The sequence below is a fragment of the Anabrus simplex genome, chromosome 3 (genome assembly GCF_040414725.1).
Source record: "Anabrus simplex isolate iqAnaSimp1 chromosome 3, ASM4041472v1, whole genome shotgun sequence".
Lineage (NCBI taxonomy): Eukaryota > Metazoa > Arthropoda > Insecta > Orthoptera > Tettigoniidae > Anabrus > Anabrus simplex.
In genome coordinates this window covers 80,064,874-80,087,926 of record NC_090267.1, presented here as the reverse complement: position 1 = coordinate 80,087,926, position 23,053 = coordinate 80,064,874, and the positions used below count along the sequence as shown (strand labels likewise).

Genomic DNA, 23,053 nt, shown 5'->3' with positions numbered 1-23,053 from the left:
AATAGCAAAAATTTGTGACGCGATAAGTGAGGTATTTTTATATAGATTTAATACGATGAGAATCGGGACTTTGAATTTACGAAGTGCAGAGTGAGAAAACGTGTTAATGAGGAACGCACTAACGAGGTTTCACCATATATAAATACAGCATGCACGAAGACATAGAAAGTCCCCGTCTCCTGTCTGTTGCTCTCTGTTCCTATCCTCCTCCCTAGCTTACTTTTACTACTTCCATTACTTTTATAATTGCATAAAATATTACTGAATTGCTGTTCACTTTAACACCATACTATTAATAGACTTTAAGGGTCAGAAATTTCATTCTGATTGCTCCATATTGAACTGAGTTTACATATGATTTATTCAATTATAATTATCCACGTATTCAATACAATATGTTTGCAATATAAACTTTGGTACTAGTTTCGACCCTGCTCAGGGTCATCATCAGCCAAAAGCATTCGATTATACAATTCAGTTATAGTGTCCTAAAACAATACATTTTAAAACAAAACATATATTAATAGGCTGTTAAAAGATATTTTTGAAACCAACAAAATATTTGGAAACAAATGGAGAGCTACAACTTACCGGATAAATTTAGTAGCCTATCAAAGAAGAAACGTCACATGATTCTAAATTTTTATTACAACCTTTATTCATGGAGAGGAGAAAAAGAAGAGTGGTTCAAATATCCAATAAGCTACTAAAAGACTCCTGTTCATATCTGATAGGTTGCTACACTATTCATTGTAAAAACTGTCCATGTCCAAATATAAAATGTCACTTGTGTTAGCATATTCTCTTCTATCTGCTTCTGGGAATATGTCTTTGTCTTGTTGATCCTAACTTTGTGCTTTCGACTTTTAGTAGTTTCAGTTATTAATTTTCTTCTTATCTGCATTCAGAGCTTAGCAACAGCTGCCCCCTTCAGGCTGCCTCCAAACTAGTGCCTGTGCCTGAGTCCTTGATGAGTCCCGATTACCGTCCAGTACAGCCAGTGGTGACTCGCATGGTAAGGCCGCGGGCCAGCACAGTCAGCACTGCCAACGGGCCGGCATTACGAGGCAACGGCAATGCACAAGGCTCGCCAAAACTGTGTCGCAGTCTGCACTCTAGTCCTCGCTCTCGCACGCGGTCCATGGTCGAACCACGACGTGTGGCTTCCACTCGTGGGCCCTCGGATCACAGGCCCCAGAGGAAACGGTATGGCCCACCGGGCACACGTGATGGTAACAGCAGCGATGAGGACAGCGAGATGTCCGCTTCCAAGTTGGAGACAATTCGGCACAGGGCTCAGGAGAGGTGGCAGAGGAAGGACACAGTACCAGTATCTGCTACATCCCTGCCTGCTATCAGCACTGGAGGTAAGAATTGACATACAAGTTCTCATTCTCAACACCATTGTATTTTCATTCATTGTGACTTCAAATTCTGCTGCTTTTATTATTTCCATACACAATACCGCTGCTTTTCCCCACTTTCATTTGTTTGACAGCGGTTTTCATCTCTTCCATTGTGATTTCACTCTCAGATTCTGTCACCTCACAGTCTACCTCTATCATTTTCTTTACACCCTTTCTCACATTCATGAGTTCATCAAAGTAATCCTTCCATCTTTTCCTTATCTCCTCTGGTTGTGTTATTCTCTCTCCTTTTTTTCCCTTTCACCTGCTCTTTCTTTTCTCTTCCTTCTTACAAGTCCATGTAGAATCTTTTTACCACTATAAAAATCCTCTTCTCATTCTGGTATAAATCCTACCTAGCTATTCTTTACTTACTACTTTCTTGCACCTTCATTCCATTTCCTCATACTTACTGATACTTTGTGAAGTGTAAAGAGGTGATGTATAAGATGCACTACTGCCCAAAACTGACATATATGCAGTGGATACCTTGACACTAACAAAAAGGCAGGTAAATAAAATCCATGTCAGTGAAATTACATTTTTAAGAAGTATAGTAGGAAAGACAAGAGAGGACAGAGTAAGAAATGAGGATGTCAGGAAGGAAATCGGAGTGGGAAATCTTCATGATAGAATGGAGAGGGATAAAAGTAGATGGTTTGGACATGTTAAGAGGATGGAAGAAGGAAGGATACTGAAGCAGATGATGGATATCTAGATAGAAGGAAGGAGGGCAAGAGGGAGACCCAGCCTTAGGTGGTTGAAAATGATCAAGAACAGTATAATTAGAAGAAACCTGGATAGAAATACAGTTAAAGAGGAGCAAAGGTGGTTGGAGAGTGAAAGATGGAAAGGTGCCATGAACATGCCAACCCAATGGGAGCTGAATGAGGGAAATGGATGATGATGATGATCATCGTGATGATCATGATGATGATGATGCTAGATGAGTTAATGTAATAACTGATCATTGTATTGTTTACTGTTTAACTTAATTCTTCTTCTTCTTCTTCTTCTGCCACTTTGAACACATTCTAGTGGGGTCACAGGTGCAAATTGTTTCACGTGGATTTGGCCCTGTTTTATGGGCAGATGCCCTTCCTGGCGCCAACCCTATGTGGAGGAATGTATTTACCAATGCATGTATAGTTGGTAGTGTAGAGAGAGAGAGAGAGTGTGTGTGAGAGAGAGAGAGAGAGAGAGAGAGTGTGTGTGTGTGTGTGTGTGTGTGTGTGTGTGTGTGTGTGAGAGAGAGAGAGAGAGAGTGTGTGTGTGTGTGTGTGTGTGTGTGTGTGTGTGTGTGTGTGTGTGTGTGAGAGAGAGAGAGAGAGTGTGTGTGTTTTTTTTTGAGACAAATACACAGTCCCTGAGTCAGAGGAAGTAACCAAATGCCATTAAAATCCCTGACCTGGACCAGAATCAAACTGAAGGCCTCAACACTGATCATTCAGCCAAGGGGGCGGACTTTCCATGGAACTTAATATGCTTAATGGGTTAATAATTGTGCTTTGTGTCTCAAATAATCAGATCACTGCAGTTATCATTTGTTTGTTTGCTAATTTGTGTAAGACTTCAAATAATATTTAATTTGTTTGTTCTTCTTTTGTTTTGGCTGACTATGGACCACGTTAATTCAAATTCAGTTTCATCTGTTTCTGGGCATTAGTCCTCATCCAGTTCTCCTTCATCCTTTCACTGTGCAGTCTCCTCCTTTCTTCTGTCCATGGTGCTTGGGTATGGGATCTAACTTTTCCTTGAAACCTTCTTCGTGGCCTTGATCCTCAACTTGTAAGTATCCCTGTTGCTGATTTCCATATCTTGTATTCCTATTTCTTCCAGGTCCCTCTTCACCCCATGGTACCACAGCGCACTGTAGTTTTCCTGATCTCAAAAAATATTATCTGATTTGTCAGTCTTCCCGAGTTCATTCTGTAGATATGTCCGAAGAATATGGTTCTCCTCTTCCAGATGGTATCTGAAATCTTTTCCATCTTGAGATATAATTCTTGGTTTCCTTTCTTTCTGTATGATCCATCCTCCACTAGTTCCAACTTCTTGACCAATCCTGTTTTTATCAGGTTCAAACTTTCAGCTGCTTATAAAGTTTGCTTGTATTCAGATTCTTTTTTAATTTATTTTTAAGTATAACATAATAAACATGAAACTATGTACAGGAGGAGTTTCAATGAGGATGATTTTTTCATTTACAATTTTTATGTAAACTATAAATATAGAAATTTCACAAAAATTGTACTTAGTGTCAAGTTGTGTCCAATTTCTGTAACACCTCTATGATGGTAAATATTGTAGTTGCTTTAATTTAATATGGTTTCATAATAGAATAATTTTTCTGTAGTCTGGCCCTGAATTGAAGTGGGTTTGAAAGTTTCATATACAACTCTGTTCTGACTTTTAACTATCCTTGTCTCTTGTGGTTATGTGATTTTTTTCCTGTTTGAAAGTAACACACATTACCCTGGAATCTTTCAAGAAATTAAATGTATAACTCAGAATATAAGCATGCATATTAAACATGATCACATGCTCTTTGATTGTGAATTTGAAAGTGTCTCCTTTCCTAGTATTCAGAAATTCCTTGTGCCTAACCATAAGAGATAAGGATGTGTGTTGCTTAAGAATTAGCTCCCTATCCCATATGGTAGTGTGATATATTATGTTTACTCTCTTCTTTCTTATTAGATTTTCAGTACGAGGACCTGGAGCGTGCAGAGCAGGCTGCGGTGTGTATCCAGAAGATGTGGCGAGGTTATTACACTCGCAACATCAACCCAGAAGTACAGTCTGTATACCGGCAGATCTTGGATATGCGGACGCAGCAGTACATTAGGTACTAAAATAATCTAGTTCCTGCTATTGGGCATGTGAAATGAAACAAACTGTTTAGAAAACTTGTGAACACTTTGCTCCTCATTACTTTTTCAGAATGAACCATGATTGATGTTATGTTTAGAACACCAGTTTGCTTTCACAAAAGTCTTTTAGGCCAGCAATCTGTTCTATGTTATATAGTATGAATTAAGTGTTAACAACCATCATCATCATCATGAATTTCCCTTTTCTTTTTCCAGCCAGGTCAGGGTATGTTATCCTGCATTTGCATTTGGGAGATAATGGGTTTTGAACCCTACTGTCCATGAACCTACTACTCTGGTGTAGCAGGGGGAGAGGTGTTACTCCCACGTGATGCGTCCCATGTGGCGGATAGGGGAGTCCTAACCAGCCTTCCGGCGGACTTGGGTGAAATAAATACCTCTCACGGACCAAACACACAACCCATGATGCTGGGGGATGCAGACGAAGAATACACTCGTGGTATCCCCTGCCTGTAGTAAGAGGCAACTAAGGGATGATCGAATTAGGACCATGAGACTACTTGTAATTAGTACCATCACACGGAGAACACCATGGGTTGCCTTTACGTGCAAGTAGTACCATTATGTTAGGTACACAGCAGGTTTGTGATTAGTAGCACTACATGTGGAACACCATGGTCTTACCTTGCCTGTAATTAGTACCATTATGTGAGAAACACCGTGGGTCTGCGTTGCCAGTGATTAGTACCCACTTTGTGAGGAACACCACGGGATAGTACGAGTCCCTGTAATTAGTACACCTCTGTGAGGGACACCATAGGTTTGTGTTGCCTGTCAGTGACACCGCAATGTGAGAAACACCATAGGTCTGTGTTACATATGCGTATTACATTACCTGTGAGTAGTACCATAATGAGTGGAATACCACGAGTCTGCGCTACTTTTGATTAGTACCACAACATACCAAATATCATGGTTCTACTTTACTTGCGATAAGTACCATTATGAGGAGCCGATGACCTAGAGTTTGGACCCCTTTAGACAACAACAAATACAGCAGAGACAATACACGACACTCTGTGAGATATCGAGGGACAGCGATTAGAGCTCTGTCTAGCGGAGCGACCTGGAGTTGATGATTCTGTCATAAGAGCACATGTATTTGTTGGTGAAGTTTTTGGCGATATTTATGCCTTTGCAGTAAGTTGACATAAGTAAATAGTAGCGTGTGTTATTCCTTTATATCTCCTCTCAACATGAGTGAAAAGATATGTGCTGTGTTTGGCTGCAATAACTATGAAGTGCAGAAGGATTCGCGGTCTTTCTTGTGTTTCCCTCATGGCAAGAAAATGTAAGTAAATACTGTGTTTGCGTACATATTCTTCAAGTGACATGAGTTTTTTATAGTACTTCCTAAAATTCTGACCTGCGCAACCCATACTTTAACTGGCTTAAAATATAATAAGCTTATTTTATTGTATAGTGCAGCAGTTAACCTTCAATACCGATGTGGTGTTGTAGATGCGATCTGTGGGTTTTGATTTAATTCAGGAAAAACCATGTGCATATGTGTGTGGCTGCTTGTGTTCCAAGTTACCCCATTTGGAATGCCGTAATGTGTTGTCAAGCACTGAAGAAAATATGGGTGATTTAAGAAATGTACTTATTTTGTTGAAACAAAATGATGATGCAAATTTGCTTTATCGTAATGTAATGGCAAGTACCCTATTGCTTATAGGAAAATTTTGAATGTTTTTGAGGCTAAATTTATACATTTTCTTTCTGTTAGTAGGCTTCAGGTTAAGAGGAAAATTGTCCAGCTCTTAAATGTTAATTCATTGAATCGTGTGTGTTAGGAATGTGCCGATATTTTTATTGATGAGTGTCTTAATGTGGTGATATAATGTTTTTTAATGAGAAAAAAGACAAATCTAGCCGTAAAAGTTCAGGCAGGAATGCTAAAGCTAAAAAAAGCACTGCATAAATGAAACACCAAGCCCTTTCACAGCAGTCTATTTCACATCTTGATGATATGTCTAATTTCAGTCTTTAAATAATAAACTGTTAAATAATTCTTCATTTGTTTATCCAGACTTGCTTTACCAACTTTGAAGTTAATATCTTAATAACACTTTCTTTCTAGACGTAAGTTATTTATCCATTTCCGTATATGCTTTTCCATTGTTATTTGAATTTAGCACGAATTTCCAGGTCACGCCACTAGGAGCGCCACTTGCAAATTCTCTCCCATTTTAACAAGACTAAATCCGGAAGTGTCGCGTATTGTCTGTACTGTATTTGACAACAAGCATCATCGATTTAGGATTGTGCTTTAGAAGCAGTCCCTTGGTCAGTAATACTGTTGTTTTACACTAGTTTCTGGGAATATGGGGCATTGAGGCTTGAATCCACTGATTGTTTTAAATTCATATTCATCCATTCATTCTTCGTCATCACGTTTTGAATTCTGTTCGGTGAATTATTTTGAACTTTTAAATTGTCATTACATTTCTTCTCATTTCATACCATTAGAGGCTGATGACCTAGATGTTAGGCCGCTTTAAACAACAAGCATCATCGTCATCATCAACCCTCCTGTCAGCAACCTTGAAGATGGTTTTACATGTTTTCCCATTTTTACACCAAGCAAATACTGGGGCTGTACCTTAACTGAGGCCATGATCGCTTCCTTCGGAGACCTAGCCCCATCTTCTACCATAATCACCATAAGACCTCTTGAGTTGGTGCAGCGTAAAGACAAATAATAAAATTTTAGACCGACTTCGCTGTACGTGAGTGAAAATTGGTGGTCTCAGCATATCTTATTCATAAGCAGACAGAAACAGAGTTTCCAAATGTTCATAGAGTCTGCTTGAAACTTTGGTTACAGGGTCACAGAAGCTCCCTCGGTGAATCAGAAGTAGCTTGAAAGTACCAAGAATGCTAACTGGTACAAAGAGGTGGGAACAATAGCAGGAGGATACTCAGAACAGGTAGATAAAGGCTAATTTAGCATAAACCGAATGGATGAAGCTGTGTGCACAAACCAGCTTCAGTTGTGGGGTTATTTCAGGTGAATGGTGGAGGGTAGGTTGCCTAGGAGAATAATCAACAGTGGAGTGCAAGAGAAGCAGAGGGAGAGACTCGGTTTTTAACGATGTAATTATAACAAGGTTGGTACTAAATAATGCCACACAGCTAGTTGCAAATAGAGAATTGATGAGGTGTTTCACCAAGGCTTGCAGACTGAATACTGAAAGACCTAGCAGTCTATAATGTTTTTGGTTTTACGTTCCAGTAACTACTTTGGGGGGGGGCTTGAATAACAGTCTATAATGAAGATGCATGTATGAACAGACAGAAACAGAGCTTCCAAATGTTCAGAGAATCTGCCTGAAGCTGTGGTTACAGAAGTTGCCGCAGTGGATCAGAGGTAGTTTGTCTGACTCATGTTCCCTACAGATGCAATTCCAGCTTAGATAGTCAGTTTTTGAAAAACAGTAAAACATCTTGGCATTCTGTGTCATCGTCAGAATGTTGAAGATCTCTGGTGGTGCATTGTCAACAGATTTCAATGAGGCTAACTCATCCATAGCAAACACCTTTTAGAATTCCAATTTTGTTAGATAACAGAAGAATCAAAAGATTAAAACTAATAGGCAGGCAAGGCCTAAAAGGCACCACTTCAGGTCTGCAACTCGGTAGCTGAAGCCATACAATAAGTAGTAGTTTATTGTGGTGGTGGCAATAAAATATAACATTTTCTTCAGCTTATTTTTAAAAAATGAAGGATGATTTCAAGTGATAAGGGTTGTTCATTAGAAACATAGACAGAGCTGGCAACACTAAAAATTCCTTACAAGACAGCCAAGAAGTGGTAACATTGCATGCATGGTTTTTGGTCTTTGCATGTACAGCTCAGAACATGGTCAATTTCAGACACATGTCCGATAAGTAGAGGAGAAAGTTGAAGCAACATTCTTGTTTAACACGTTGCTGATCGGGTGCTCCTCACACTGCACATCCCCTGTGACCTTTCTTGAGCAACTTAATGCTAAAGCGCATCCATAAAATCAAAGGAGTCTGGCTTCACTAACCTCATACTATGATGAAATTTACTGAAGGCCTTCTGAAAGTCCTGATAATGTTTCCTTGTGTGATAGGTTGTGTAGCAGTGACCTCTGTGAAGGGGCACACAACTTGTGCAGGTGTACCTCATTTCACTCTGTTTGCCATTGCTCATGACTTCATTACATGTCCCATCAGTATAAACAAAGCAAACAGTTCTCTCATATCATTCCTAGTTACTTCAGACCACTTCAAGCTCTTAGGGGATATTGTATGTGATGAAGCAGTTTGCTGGTGATACAAATTTGTTTGCTCCGTCACAAGTTCAAACAAAGAAAAATCATCACCAAAAATAAGCCATACTACTTGTTCAGATTCATCAAGTCTTACCAGTATGCCTGGAACTCCTGAGAAATCTTCTAATGTTGGTACACTATTATCTACCACCCACTCATTAGATGGAGTAGAAATATCACTTCCATTCACATACATCACTTTCAGTCTCGTTCGCGACCATCACAATTCCACATTGCTTTGAAGGATGTGTATCTTCATCATCAGCTTTCAATATCAAACTCGCGTTCTTCAGTGTCACTTGGGCCTTCCAAACATGTATGCACATGCAATTTATTAAATATTTCGTCCAGATCTAAACATGCAGTCAAGTCTGGGAAGCACCATCTTCATACCATATGACTCTTCGAACAATGTAAACGTAGTGGGAAAACAAAACAAATGAATCGTAAAACAGAAGAAGAAGAACGAAAAGAAATGGTAACATGGAATAACCAAAAACTTCAACACCAAGATTCTATCAAACTTGACCACCTGCTAGTTTCAGAAAATCCATCAGATGCCACCAAATGTTTGGCCCTGCATTAATGGCTACGTCCAAATGAATACAACATGGCACAATTCAATTCTTGTGGAAAGAAGTTGCTTTGAGCGGGAAAACTGTCACAATGTGTACTTATACTCCACAGTGATGCACATCACATGCAGCTAATCGACATTCGGAACTGTTTTCACTGGGATATTTGAATCACTTTCCTCACAGCCAAGATCTCTCCCCTTTCAACAGTCACATCTTTGGTTTGCTGAAGAAAGTTCTGAAGACAGCAACCAGAGTCCTTCATTGTAGAAGGTATTGAGAAACTTGTTCACCATTTGTAAAGTGCAAACCGTCAATACGGAATGATTCTAATATCTTGTAATGTAATTGGGAAAGATGTCGTTTTGATAGTGTATATTGTCCAACACATATTGTTTAAGTTCCTATACTCCACACAGCTTTACTTCTAAATTGATGTTTCACAAAACAAATGAACATCGCCTCACCTCTGTTGCCAATGCGCTACTGCTGAGAGAACAGCTGATGCAACACGACCACGGTAAACAGCCCTCGTAAAATGTAATACCGTACTCAGAAAAGCTAATGAATCGGGATTGAAAACAAATTCACAAAAACTACACCTACTAACAACATCCGAAACTAAAAAGTGAAGACATTATTAAGAATAAAAGAGAAAGAGGAAATAACACATTACTTCCCGCTAATGGCTGGCACAGGAAGGAGGTTATGGCCTATAAAGGGAACATTCCACTGATCTCAGAGTCACTTTCTTGCCACTTGTCTTTCCAGAACTACACTGAGACATGTTAAACATGCACGAACTAAGTACACTGACCAATACACGGACATAAATAAAAGTAGGTACAGCTATTTTTATACACAGAACTCATGAGAAACTCACTCAGCGGTACAATGTACCGCTCTGGCAGCCAACGTGTTAATAAAGTATTTTGTTTTTATAAATTTTAAATTCATTTTCAAATTCCCTTGTTTAATAAATTTTAATTTTTGTCTCCACTTAATTTGTTGAGAGAGGATGGTTACTTATTTATAATTCCTCTTAAAACAAAATCACCATGCCATTCACAATTTGCCTTATGTGACCCCATCACCAAAGCTGGTTTATACGAACAGCTTCATCCATCAAGTTCATTCCATACTTAGCCTTGATCTAATTATGAGTATCCGTATGTCATTGTTCCCACATGTTTGTGCCAGCAATAACTTGCTCTACATTCATATCTGTTACTTCCAACTTATGTATCTACTGTGGGTATAAGATATCCTAAGTCCACCAGCTTTCCTTCCTGTATTACAAAGTCATAGTAAAGAGTTTTGTCTGAGAGCTCACTTTTTCTTACAGAATACAGTTGATTGCAACTGCCAGCTAATTGCAGCCATCCTAGGAGATTACACATCCTAAGTACTTGAAATGATCCTCCAGTTCCAGTTTTGTGTTTCTGACCAGTCATTTAGCCTTCTTAGTTTTCTTCACTACCGACATCATTTTAGTCTTGGAAATTCTTATTTTCATATCATACTTGCTGCACCTCTTTTCAAGCTCCAAAATATTAGACTGCAGGCTGTTGGCACAATTTGTCATAAAGATGAAGTCATCAGCTCAGGCCAAACTGCTTGTACATTTCTGCCCAGCTGAATCCCTCCCTGCCATTTCATACCTTTCAATAAATCTCTCATTTTTCCTGTTTAAATGTCAGCACTAATTGGTTATTTATGTTATTAGATTGATAGTTTAGAACTTTTCAGTCAGTACAGTTTAGGGCCTCTTGGTTCAAGAATTGAAAATATAGTAAAATTCTTTTCAAGGAGTCATGCGTTTAATGTATATTAACCAGGACGTTGTATTAAGCAGAAGACAACTGTACATACAGAATAACATAAATACAAAGTATTGTTGAGTTCTGGGACTAATGAAGCCATCTTCTCCAAATCCTCATGTTTCCCCCCTCCCCTCTTACTTTGCTCCCAGCGATGCAGTTGTAATGATTGAATTGCAATTCTCTATCATTGTTGTTAATGTTGACACCACTAATGTTGTATGTTGGGATGTCTAATGAACCAGTGAGTTATTTCTGGTTAAGAGTGGTGTTTTCACAACTCTTCCTTAAGATTTCTGTTTTATTCAAGAAAGTGCTTTTCATTTAACACTCATTTGAATCACACAGACTCTTCAATATAACATGAAACTAACAAGCACAGTTGTCAAGAGCTAGAGAATTTGAGTGTGAGAGAGAAGGATTAACAAAACATGGTGTCAGTATTGTGCTGTACTGCACACGTAATGGAACCTATACTTTTCAAATTAATCAGAACATGACAATGACATACACATTTCATATTTGATATATGCCTTTAATCTTTACTGTTAAAAGGAGCAAACAAGATTGTCAAATCAAGTCATATGTATAGAGAGGAGAACAAGAAAAGGAGCTCATATTAGGACAAACACAATGCCAGGTCAGTGTGGGAAGAAGGAGCACAGAGAGAGGAGACAAGGACAAGGACAATCTCCACAGCTTCACAAACTGTTGTCTTCAAATAAATAGGCTCTCTCCTCATCAATCCCAGTTCTTCTCAGCCCCAGACAAACTTGTTTCATCAGGAGGGCAGGCAATAAAACTCGTTGAGGGGCCATCTTGACAGATCTTCAAAAGGTTACCTCATCAGTTCTGTGAATAACTGCAAGTGAGGCTGGGGGGATGACAGTGGTTTTGCTGATGAACTTGTGACCAGTGACATGGCAAAGTTCAAAGTTCAATAATAATAATAATAATAATAAATATTAAACACAATGTGTACATATGATTTTTTAAATATAGAAATTTACTGTTAGTACAAGGTTTCATCTTTTACATAATGAGGAAAAGGGTTGTGTTCTTTGTATGGAGTTGAACAAGTGGTATAGTGAACATTGTGAGCTGCAGATTTCACAAACACAGTCGCTGGATACATGGTGAAAACCGTTCTTATTACAAATACGGTGATGGAAGCCGTGAATTGCTCCTCTTGTGTAGAGGTGACGTAGCTCAAAATTGGCTTCTTTCCAATTGTCATTGTTCGTGGGAGTGTTAAAGAATTCTGGGCCTATTTTGCAGTTTTCTGAAGTCGTTAGTCCAGGAACCTTTTGGTAATGGTAACTTTGGTTGGTGTCAGATTATAAGTTGTCATCAGGTCTTCTATGAAGGAAGATGTTCCTGCTAGCTGGTATTCAAGTCGATTTGTGTATCTAACTTCAGTTCTGTCTAAAGTTTACAGATTACTGTATGAAAGGTACGGCCGTGTTATTTCAAAGTACAATGCTTCCACTATGATCGGTCAGCATGTGTGTATTTGGGGCCTGAAACTTCCACACATATAAGTGGTACATTTCTGTGACTTTCCAAAAGTCAACTTGTTTTGTACAGTTTCATCTCAGACCATTTTTCTCTGGTGAGAAAATTGTTATGGGTGTGCCCTACTTGGACAGTGTATGGCAGAGACTCGAATTATAGGATTGATATCTGTCGAGTCACAACATATTGAGCATTTCTGAGGTAGGGTAAAAACTTATACAGTTTGCCTGTCTGTTGATGTAGATTCAGTCCTTTCCACTTGGCTGGTTTTTGTTCTGTCGAATTGTAAAACTGTAAAACCCCAGAGGATCTTAAAACTTACTCTGTATATGAGATGACCAGGGACCTGGGAAAAACATTGTGTAGGATAGTGTATTAAGCAGGCACTTATTATTGGGGTTTCCCTTTCCAGCGAGCATGAGCAGATACAACATGTGAACTGTGTTTCAGGAAACTCTCGGCAGACATGGAGGCGACCAAAGCTGCTCTGGAGACAGATCGGCGGCTTCATGCGTTGAAGATGCAGGCTATAAATGCTATTTGGAAGAAGGTATATTAGTTTAATATATATGGTTTACAAGTTTTACTAATTTATCCGTGGTGTTTCATCGTCTGCTATGCTTTTAGGTGCTGAGTATACAGTCGCAGGCCAATGCAACCCAGGAAGCAGCTAGCTGCAGTAGTCAGAAATCAGAATCGGAAGCAATCAGAGAGCTCACTCAGACCTGTTCTCTATTGCACTCACAGGTAGGATAGATTTTCCTCAGACCCTGAAGGAAGTTATACTTGAATTCTCTGATGAAGTGTATGGTAACTGGCGAGTAGGGCTTGCTGATATTACACTCCTTGTAAAAAAATTACATGCATTGAGGAGGAGTTGAACTTTATATTCTCCTATCTCTTCCTCGTTATCTCCCTTTACCCAAATATCGTTAACTCTCAACACATCCCGATGCATCCTCTTTGCTGACTCAGCTATGACATTAAACAAATAAGGAAAAAAATATACATAGGTTGCCGATATTTCAAATACATTGCAGCATTCCTTACCAAGGCGACCAGGAAATTTTGTTTGATAAAAGTAAGGTTTTAGCAGCTGTATCCCAAATCTCGAAAGGAAAATCCCGAGAGGCTATGGAACTAAAGAAACATCCAAACAACATGAGAATGGCAACAAAATCAGCAATATTTGTATGTCTATTGAATACATATTACTGTACCAATATCCAGATCAGACCATGAAAATACAGGGTAAACCCCTAACTTTCAGAATAGTAACATAAGTTGCCCATCTGACTGCCGAGTGAGAGATACGTTCCAGATGTTCAAAAAATGTCCCCAGCACTTGCAGGAGCCTGGGAGAGGAGATAGGATGTGAGACGAAGCACAGTGATGCTTTCATATTTGATTTTAGCTGCCTGGAGAGACTGATTACCTTGGGTGGAGCAGGAGTACATCAGTCACCTTCATAAAGAATACTGCTAAGTATTTGAATTCAAAACAGTATTTGTATGTAAGTGACATTAAACAACACCATCCAACATGGGAAAAGTAGTCAACAATAATTTAACAGACTATGGAAGCTTCACTGTTAGTTGTGTCATCATTGATGTGCATTTAGGACTCAACAGACAGATACCCTATCGTGTTCTTGATGTGCTTTGGCGTTTTTGAAAATACAGTTGTCTTGGTCTTGATAATATTTGTGAATAGACCAGATGCTGCACTGATCCTTGCATTGTTAATAATAATTTGAAGATTAGTAAGGCTACTGGCTAACATAACCATTTAATATTGATTAGGGTTTTTTACCTTTAGCTTGTTCCTTTTATCAATGAGTTCCAGTACTTCCTGAGTTATCCAAGGCTTCCTAGGTTTTACTTTTCTTATACTTGTGACATCTGTGGCTGCATTATTTTGTTATACTCAACGTGATAATATCCGAACTGCATTCTTCCTTGTCTGACTTCATTGCTGCATGCATGGATTCCTGTATTACCTCTGTATCCTTCAGTTTATATATGACCCATTTCTTCTGGTACTTTAATTTTACTTCTCAAATTTAATGTATTGCACTTTGTCACAACAATTGTATGGTCATTATCTATATTAGCACCAGGGTAACTGTGACAAGATATTACTTGATTCTTATGTCTTTGTTTTACTAGAACATAATCATATTCTTCCACTATCGCCTGGTGATTTCCACATGTAGCATCTTCTCTTCGGAACCTCAGGACATGCATTGGTTGTACCATCTCGTGTTTGCAAAATTCCACTAACTTCTCACCTCTGGAATACATTCTTCCCAATCTAAACTTACCATCACATTTGAAGTCAACCTCATGTATATCTACTAATGTATTAAAATCTCCCATTAGAAAAACATTGTCTTCGGTGTTTGCCATTTCCATTAACTCTTCAATGCAGTCTTAAATTTTCCTAGTTCATCATCATGACCATTATTTGTCATGGTAAGTATACTGGATCACTATTATGTTAACTGGGCTATCTTTATCATTAACTAGCTAAAGTACCTGTTCTTCGTATGGATTTATGAGCAAGGATTGAAGTGATATATTAAAGCTGACCTGCAAGTACATGCGTGTCTTACAAAACATCCTTGTAGACAATATTTACAACCTTCTCATCAGGTAAATAAATATATAGGTTATGCCTCCTCGACACTCAAGAGCATGCCACATAAAGTTGGCGTGACTGAAGCACTGCTAGATAATGACGCAAAATGAAATGTGAACCCACTACCTACACAGAGTTAAAAATATTGAAACATGGATATAATACAATAACAATGATAATGAAAGTGGCTTAATTTTAAAAAAACTGCAGCCCACAGTAGTTCTCAAATAGGGATAAGCACAAACTAAGCACGCTCAACAATACAACTCTAGCCTCCAAACACTTTCTGTAGAATACCGTGCTCTTTCTTCAGCTGGCTTGTTATCAGAACAGCTTTTCATGAATTATAATTAATGATGGCAAAATGAATAACCTATGCACAAGTGAAGGCAACACAGCCCATAAATATGAGAAAGCTGAATTTTCTCAAAAACCATTAGAGTTACGAAGAATATGCATAAGATGTTTATTGTACAAAATTTATTTCAAGGCCGCATGGTGCACTTCATGTTTCGATAGGGCCAACTGTTTTCCTATTATTTTAGTTGATGTAGGACAAAAATTGTTCTGGGAGGGTTTTGTAGAATGATGACCTAAGAAGCCTCGCCACTTCTCGTGTGGGTTCTTAGGATCCGAACACCACGATCAGCAAGGACACTTACATTCCTAGACCATGCAGTAGTTGCTATTAATGGGTATATACAAAATGATCTTTGATGTGGTAGATTCCCATTGCTTTCCACACCTCTGTGGTGTTGGCCTTGGTGACTTATCTGCCTTGAGGGATAGTTTCCCATCATAAGGGCAAGGGAGTGCCCTAGATGCTTACTAGGTGAATAGATGCTGACCACTAGCTGCAAGATATCAGTACCAACGCTACAGGATTTAAGAGTGTCTAGCTTTTAAAAAATAAAATATCTGTACAAATATAGGATGTAACAATAAAGTAAAGCAAAACTTTCATGACACATTTTTCAGGCATAGAAGAAGAAAGTATGTTATATGGACGTGGGTTCAGAAATGCTTTATTTCCCTGTTAGAACTCATTTTCTACAACTCTACATAGTACAGTAGAAGTCCGATATAGCGAGTACGGCATATAACGAGAACTCTGTTATAGCGACGACTCTTTTCTGTCCCTCCAAAATTCCTATATTAAACTGTGTATCGTCCTTCGGTTACAGCGAGAACCCTATCAGTGGCGCATCCGTTATTACGAGCGATTTTTTCCGTTACCGATATTTATTCACCCCAGCGATGATATTGCATGCGATCGATTACCTTCGGCGTCGTTTCCTCGCTATGTGCACTAGCGATTTCTCTCGTCGACATTCGAAGGTGATGTCAGAGTCGATTAGTAATATCCGTCGACAGCTGTTCCGTAAAGAAAATTCGAAATGAAAGAGAACATATTTTCGTAATAAATGCATAAATAACGTGTCCGATAACGGTTGTTAACTCGTTAAAAATGAAGGCTGACTAAACGACTGTTTAATTTTGAGGCTAAATACTGCAATTAAATAAGAATGGGATACACCTCGAGATATGGCAGAGTGCTTAATTGATTTCATAGGTTAGTTTGTATTTTGTCGCGTCTGGTTAAATTACGGAAAGGCTATTATGAAAATGTATAATGAGAAAGGTATAATTTCTCTACGGGCGCTTGAAGTGTGTTTTCATCATACGTATAGTACGGTAAAGTGAGGATACGCGACACTGTTTGAATAAGAAAACTGAAACGTTTCCAACAAAATGCGATCGATCATCTTCGGTACGGTATAGTTTTCTCACTTTGTGCATTTGCGAGCGCTCTCGTTAACATTCAAAGGCGATGGAGTTGATTAGTAATACCCATCGACTGCTGTTCTCTAAAGAAAATTCGAAATGAAAGAGTATAACACGTTTTCGTAATAAATGCGTAAATAACGTGGCCAATAGCCATTCTTAACTCATAAAAATAAAGACTGAATAAACGATATCTTAATTTTAGTGTTATATACGAAAATTACGTGAGAATATCATACACCTCAAGATATGGCAGAGTACATCACTGATTTCAGAGGATATTTCATATCTTCTCGCGTCTAGTTACGGCTATTTACATGTAAATTTTTCGCGAGGAGGTTATTTCTCTACATGCGTTTCGAATATGTTTTCATGATAGGCTACATACACGGTTAGGTTAGGTGACGCTGTTTGAAGAAGAAAGCTGAGGTGTTTGCCACAGAAATCTCTGGAGTGATACCGTATTTCTCCGAATCCAAGACTTTTTTTTCCTCATAATCTCATGCGAAAACTCAAGGGTTGTTGCATTCGCGGCCTAACAGTAAGTTAATGGATTCCACTGGCAACTACCGCGGTAAACACGCTGCTTCTTTTCACACGCGCACAGAACTCATTGACAATAAACGACTGCCTCTTTACTACACATCGCTACCGGTTGTACAGTGTACAGTGCCTGTGTGTTTCTCAAATCTGCAGAATGGCATCAAAACATGCGACCCTTCGAATTCTTAGAAAAACCATGTCTACTCAGTGGCAGAGTCATAACGCGTCTATTGTACTTGACGCTTAGTAAAATTAAGGTTCATAGAGAACAGGAATATTTTCGTGATGGATAGTCGTATTGTAAAGATACGTGGAAAAGGTATTGCCGGCAAATTTTCAACGGGTTCTAGTCGATGTTATGATGCCAATTTTAAGTTAATGTTTATTAAACACTCGGAAATGTAGAAAAATTGTGCAGCAGCAAGAAAATACGGCATAGGCCTAACTAAAGCCAATATTTGGAGTTAGCGTGAAGACAAAGAGCCAAAAAAAAAAATGCGTACTGTACAAAAATGCATTCAGTGGTCCGCAACAAGGATGCTTTAAAGAAGTCGATGATGAAATTGTGAGGTATGAGCACGAAAAACGCAAGGGCGGTTGGCCATACCGTGGCGCAATAAACTCGTTCGTTGACTTTCAACGTTCGCGATTAGGCCTATACATTGCTAGCCGTTGAATGTGGCCGCACCCGACAAGTGAGACATGCGTGTAGCGGTAGCCGGTTATATCTGACACTGCGTAAAAGTAACAGTTTTACAGACTGCAAGAATAATTTCCCGATGGATCGTTGTATTGTAGAGACGCATGGAATAGATATTGCCGGAAAATTTTCAATGAGTTCTCTTCGATATTATGATGCCAATGTTAAGTTAATGGTCCTTTAACCCACGGAAGTAAAGAATAATTGTGCAGCCGCAAAAAAAAAAAAAAAAAGAATACGGCGTGACGCAAGTCAGTGTTCGCCGTCTAAAAATAGTCTAAAGATTGTAGGCCTATATGATTTTACAAACTTCTTTTTGAGCCTGATTTAAATTTTTTGAAGGAAAAAGTGTGGTTCATCTTGGATTCGGAGAAATACGGAACTATATTTTTTTCAGAATGAAATTAAACATACATTTTCACATAGTATCGGATTATGAAAAATAACAAACAAGTAAGCCATAGTGTGGATATCATCTGCGGAAACGCAAGTTTTGAAGAAACGGACTGCCGTTTCATACCGATTTTAAAGTGCATGAAGGGTTTTCCGACTTTTATACAAAAATCTGATATAACGACAATCCGTTATAGTGAGTAAATTTTTCGCTGTTGTGAATTCTCGCTATAACGGACTTCTACTGTACATTAATCATGAGACACACACTAGAATAGAACATCAGCACACTACATGAAACTCTTTATCATATGAAATGTTCAAAATGCGCTCTGTTAGCATTGATACATGCAGCAACCCACCATCGCATTGATGAGATATTATAGTTTTTATAATGTGTTTATGTTGGCTGGTAATATGGCACCCAAACTACAGCAGCATATTGTTAATATTGATCATTAATGTTGAATAACTTCTACTAAAATCTGGATCATATGTATGTCTCGTATGTCTTTGGTAGTTGGTGGATAAAAGTGCAGAGGTTTTTATGTTATAGAAATTATTACATTAGCTTTAAAATTTTCCCCCTCAAAATGGGTTAGTCAGTTTGTTTAATTATTCATACTCTTCAAATCAAATTAACTGCAACAGCTGTATTTTCCTTTGGATTAAGGTACAAGTTGTGTTATGCAGCAGGAACATAATCTGGAATATTCCTTAGGTCTTTCTGTTTAATGATACTGATCTACCTTTTATTCTCCTCTGCACTTGTAGTCACGAAATCCCTCTTCTAGATTGCGGATGTATTTGAAAAATATGGAGAAGGGATTTGCCTTTCTTTCTTTCTTTCTTTCTTCTATTCCAGTTTTTTAACTATATGACCTGTATTCCATTGTAATACTCAGGGGATCTTTATTGGGTCTGCTGTGTTAATACTTAATACATCCAATGATAAACATACTACATTAAACTTACAGGTTTCAAGAAAGGACCCTTCTCTTCATCAGCTATCACAAATAACATGTTGTTATATGCTTGTTGTTTAAAGGGGCCTAACATCTAGATCATTGGTCTTATCACAAATTTAAAAAATACCCATACATATCTAGACCCTCAAATGTTAAAATATATCTAAAAAACTGTTAAAAATTACAATTCTAATATTCTCATTATTATAATGTTTTCAAACTTATAATGTGGACACAATACACCAAGGAATCCAAAAGTTATTATGTACGAAGCACAACAGAAATCTTCTGGAAAATTCTAATGAAAATCCACAGCTTGTTTCCAGTCATTCGACCAGGTCAGGAATGGAATGAATGAAGGGGCGAGGGTAGGAATTATGCCGGCTGCCTAAGCCTGTCACACTCCTCTGGGGCAATCGTTAATGGCTGACAGATGAAATGAAATGATATTGGAGAATGTTGCTGGAATGAATGACGACAGGGATAACCGGAGTACCCAGAGAAAAACCTGCACCGTCTCCGCCTTGTTCTGGAAAATTCTAATAACTGTTTGAAATAATGTTGCCGTATATGTTCGGTGATCTCCCCAGAAATTTTCATTAACCAGGTGGCAGGAATGAGTAGCCAGGAAGCGAATACTACTAAGAAAATGAATATGATAAAATCTCAGTTAACAGTAATATCAGACAGGTAAACATTAATTGCAAAATTTAACTTTTTTAATGTTATCACCATGAAGAAGACATAACAGAGTATTCTGAACTTCTAGTGTTCTACTGCTCATCCATAATCTTGTAAGTCCGGGGCTTATCACTCGGTTTCTGTGGAGTGCCATACAAGTTTGTAACGTCATGCAGAATCAAGTGCTTGTATGCGATTCCATGCTAATCCATACACCGCTCACACATGACACTACACGATACTCAAGCTAAGCTAAACATTTAAACTCCAATGTAATTAATGCAGTTTTGCTGACAGTAATGAAGATTATTAAATAAACAGTTTTACAGTATTTAGTTTTAATTTGGATTGCCCGACAAATCAAATAATATGTAACTAGCATATATCTAGGTTATGTTAGCCGGCCCGTCTGTAAAAACGGCCTATTAAAAAGGTCCTAGGGAGAACACTGATGCTCATGTCCTTGAGTTGTAGTAAAATAATATAAGCCTGCAAATAAGTTTAAAAAAACATTATTTTTAAACTTTCAAATAAATCAGTGCATGAAGTTCAGTATCATTTAAAGTGATCATTTTGACTAGATTTGAAGAGAATAATAAGTTGACCTTGCCATTGATGGTTTCACGGCCCGTACTTATAGACATGATATAAGCTTTTGGGTTTATGCCATGTCAAGGAAATAAGGTGAATTCACCTTGTTTTATATTGTCAGTAAAACAGCACGCATCTAAGATGTCCCGATCTGATGTTAGTTCTAAGCCTGCCAGGAATATGTAAAGTTCTTAATTCCTAAGAAAATGAGGAGGAGGATTGAATTAGTGCGTGTTTAAAACCTTGAAAGTAAAAACAAGCTGGGGATGTACCTTAATTGAGGCCACAGTTGCTTCCTTCGCATTCATAACCCTTTCCTATCTCATCGTCGTCCGAAGACATATCTGTTTCGGTGTTACGAAAAGCAAATTGACAAAGAAATCTCCAGCCACCCAGGACAAAATAAGGAGGACATTTTTTACAATCTGATTAATAGGGCGATTAACACACCATTCAATAAAGATATTAAAATAATTAATGAAATTGCAAGAAACAATGGTTACTCCAGAAGTTATATCAATAAAATAACAAGATCACCAATAGGCCTAAAACTATTGAGAATCAAAAAGAAAAGAAAAGAAAAATATGCAGTATTTACACATTTTAACAAGCATTCGTATGGTTTAACAAAGAATGTTACCAAATGTAATATCAGAATATCATATAGAATGAGTGCAGTTGAACACACGTGCGTCGGACGGTCCCGAAAACGCAGTAAAAATATGTGTTAAAAGTGATAAAAGACTCGCCTACATACTTAGGAAGTGCCTGTTAACAACAGAGAAGAAAAGTGAGGGAAGAAAAACAACCGAAAATCCCGTAAGTGTGGGAAAATTGAGAAGATCAATACCCGTAAGACTGGCGGAATTTTAACCTCAAAAAGGTTAGTTGCATGTTGGAACTACACGCCGGTGTGTTGAACAGCGAAACCGCTAGATCGTAACGCTGCCAACGCAGGCTGCAGAGAAGACAAATTCTCATCTCTTGTTGCAAGTGCGACAAGACTTTCTAGCACAACATACAAGGGAATTTTCCATCTTTTGTAACAGATGCGGTTAGACATTCCAGAACACACAGAGGAGGAACTCCCATCTCATGCCAAGAGTGCAACAAGACATTCTATCACCGCACAGGGGTGAAGCATTCACTGTATGCGACAAATGCGACAAAACATTTAACACCACACAGAAGAGAAACTCCCATCTCATGCTACAAATGCGACAAGACTTTCTATTAAGCAGAGACTTGGGAAGTGCACAGAAAGAATCTGTTGCCTTCAGGATCGGGAGAACATCGTAGAAGAAAGAATAATACGAGACAGTCCGGCAAGTACCGAAATTCATAGAAGCCGACTACTATAACCATACAGCAAATCGTTTTAAAATCTTTGGGAATTCGGAAGAAGATTTTTCAGTTGATTATGTGGGAGGGAGCCCTAATGAACAGAGATTTTGTTTCTCACAAGATGGCGGACGAAGCTGAACAACGGTTTAAAAGTGCTCTGAAAAGCATTGAAGACATAGCGGACGCAGGAGGATATATGAAAAAGGAAACGAAGGAACAGCTGCAGGAAGCGGTGAAGATTATTCGTGAGTACTTTCAAACAACTAAACATGCCTTTGAAGATAAGAATAATGTTCAAGAAATAAATGTCGAAGAGGTTATGAATGTAACAAACGCAGGTCAGGAGACAAATGATAGTTTCATAGCGCGACAACTCGTGACATCTCCCAACCTCACCTATGAACCTCCAAGTAGCAAGCTGGCAATGGAATGGTCTCCGCCAACTGGGAGCAATAGTTTCACAGCAAAACAACTAGTGACATCTCTCGGCTACAGCAACGACGACATCTCCAAGATACAAAGAGATCAGCAGGCAATTAGTAGTGATGAACGAGGACTGACTAAGGGAAATGATGACGAATTGGTGACACTTAACGGTCAGTCACCTGACCTGGCTAGGGATACACAACACCAAACACGAACGGAAGAAGATATAGAAGGAATAATAATAGAAAAGATGAACCAACAGATAAAATACATGGTTGAAAATCTGATATATAATATAAAGATGATGATAAAAGAGGAAATGAAAATAATGGTGACACAAAGACAGGAACCAGCTCAAACACATGGCGTAACAGAGACAAAGGCAACAAGACAAGAGTGCAGGGGCCAGCAAGAACGACCCAACAACGCCGAAATAAATATAATAGAAGAGGAAGAGTGAAAGCGAGC

At 38.5% G+C, this 23,053-nt stretch overlaps 1 protein-coding gene across 1 annotated transcript in view; it reads left to right on the top strand.

Annotated features, from left to right (window-relative positions):
• The window catches only part of Cep97 (centrosomal protein 97kDa), a 275,047-nt gene that overhangs the window by 195,271 nt on the left and 56,723 nt on the right, over nucleotides 1-23,053 (top strand). Inside the window, exons 10-13 of the mRNA XM_067142588.2 lie at nucleotides 909-1,367; nucleotides 4,107-4,254; nucleotides 12,965-13,064; nucleotides 13,142-13,261. Of these exons, the coding sequence (XP_066998689.1) occupies nucleotides 909-1,367; nucleotides 4,107-4,254; nucleotides 12,965-13,064; nucleotides 13,142-13,261 (827 nt within the window). The remainder of the gene's footprint in view (nucleotides 1-908; nucleotides 1,368-4,106; nucleotides 4,255-12,964; nucleotides 13,065-13,141; nucleotides 13,262-23,053) is intronic.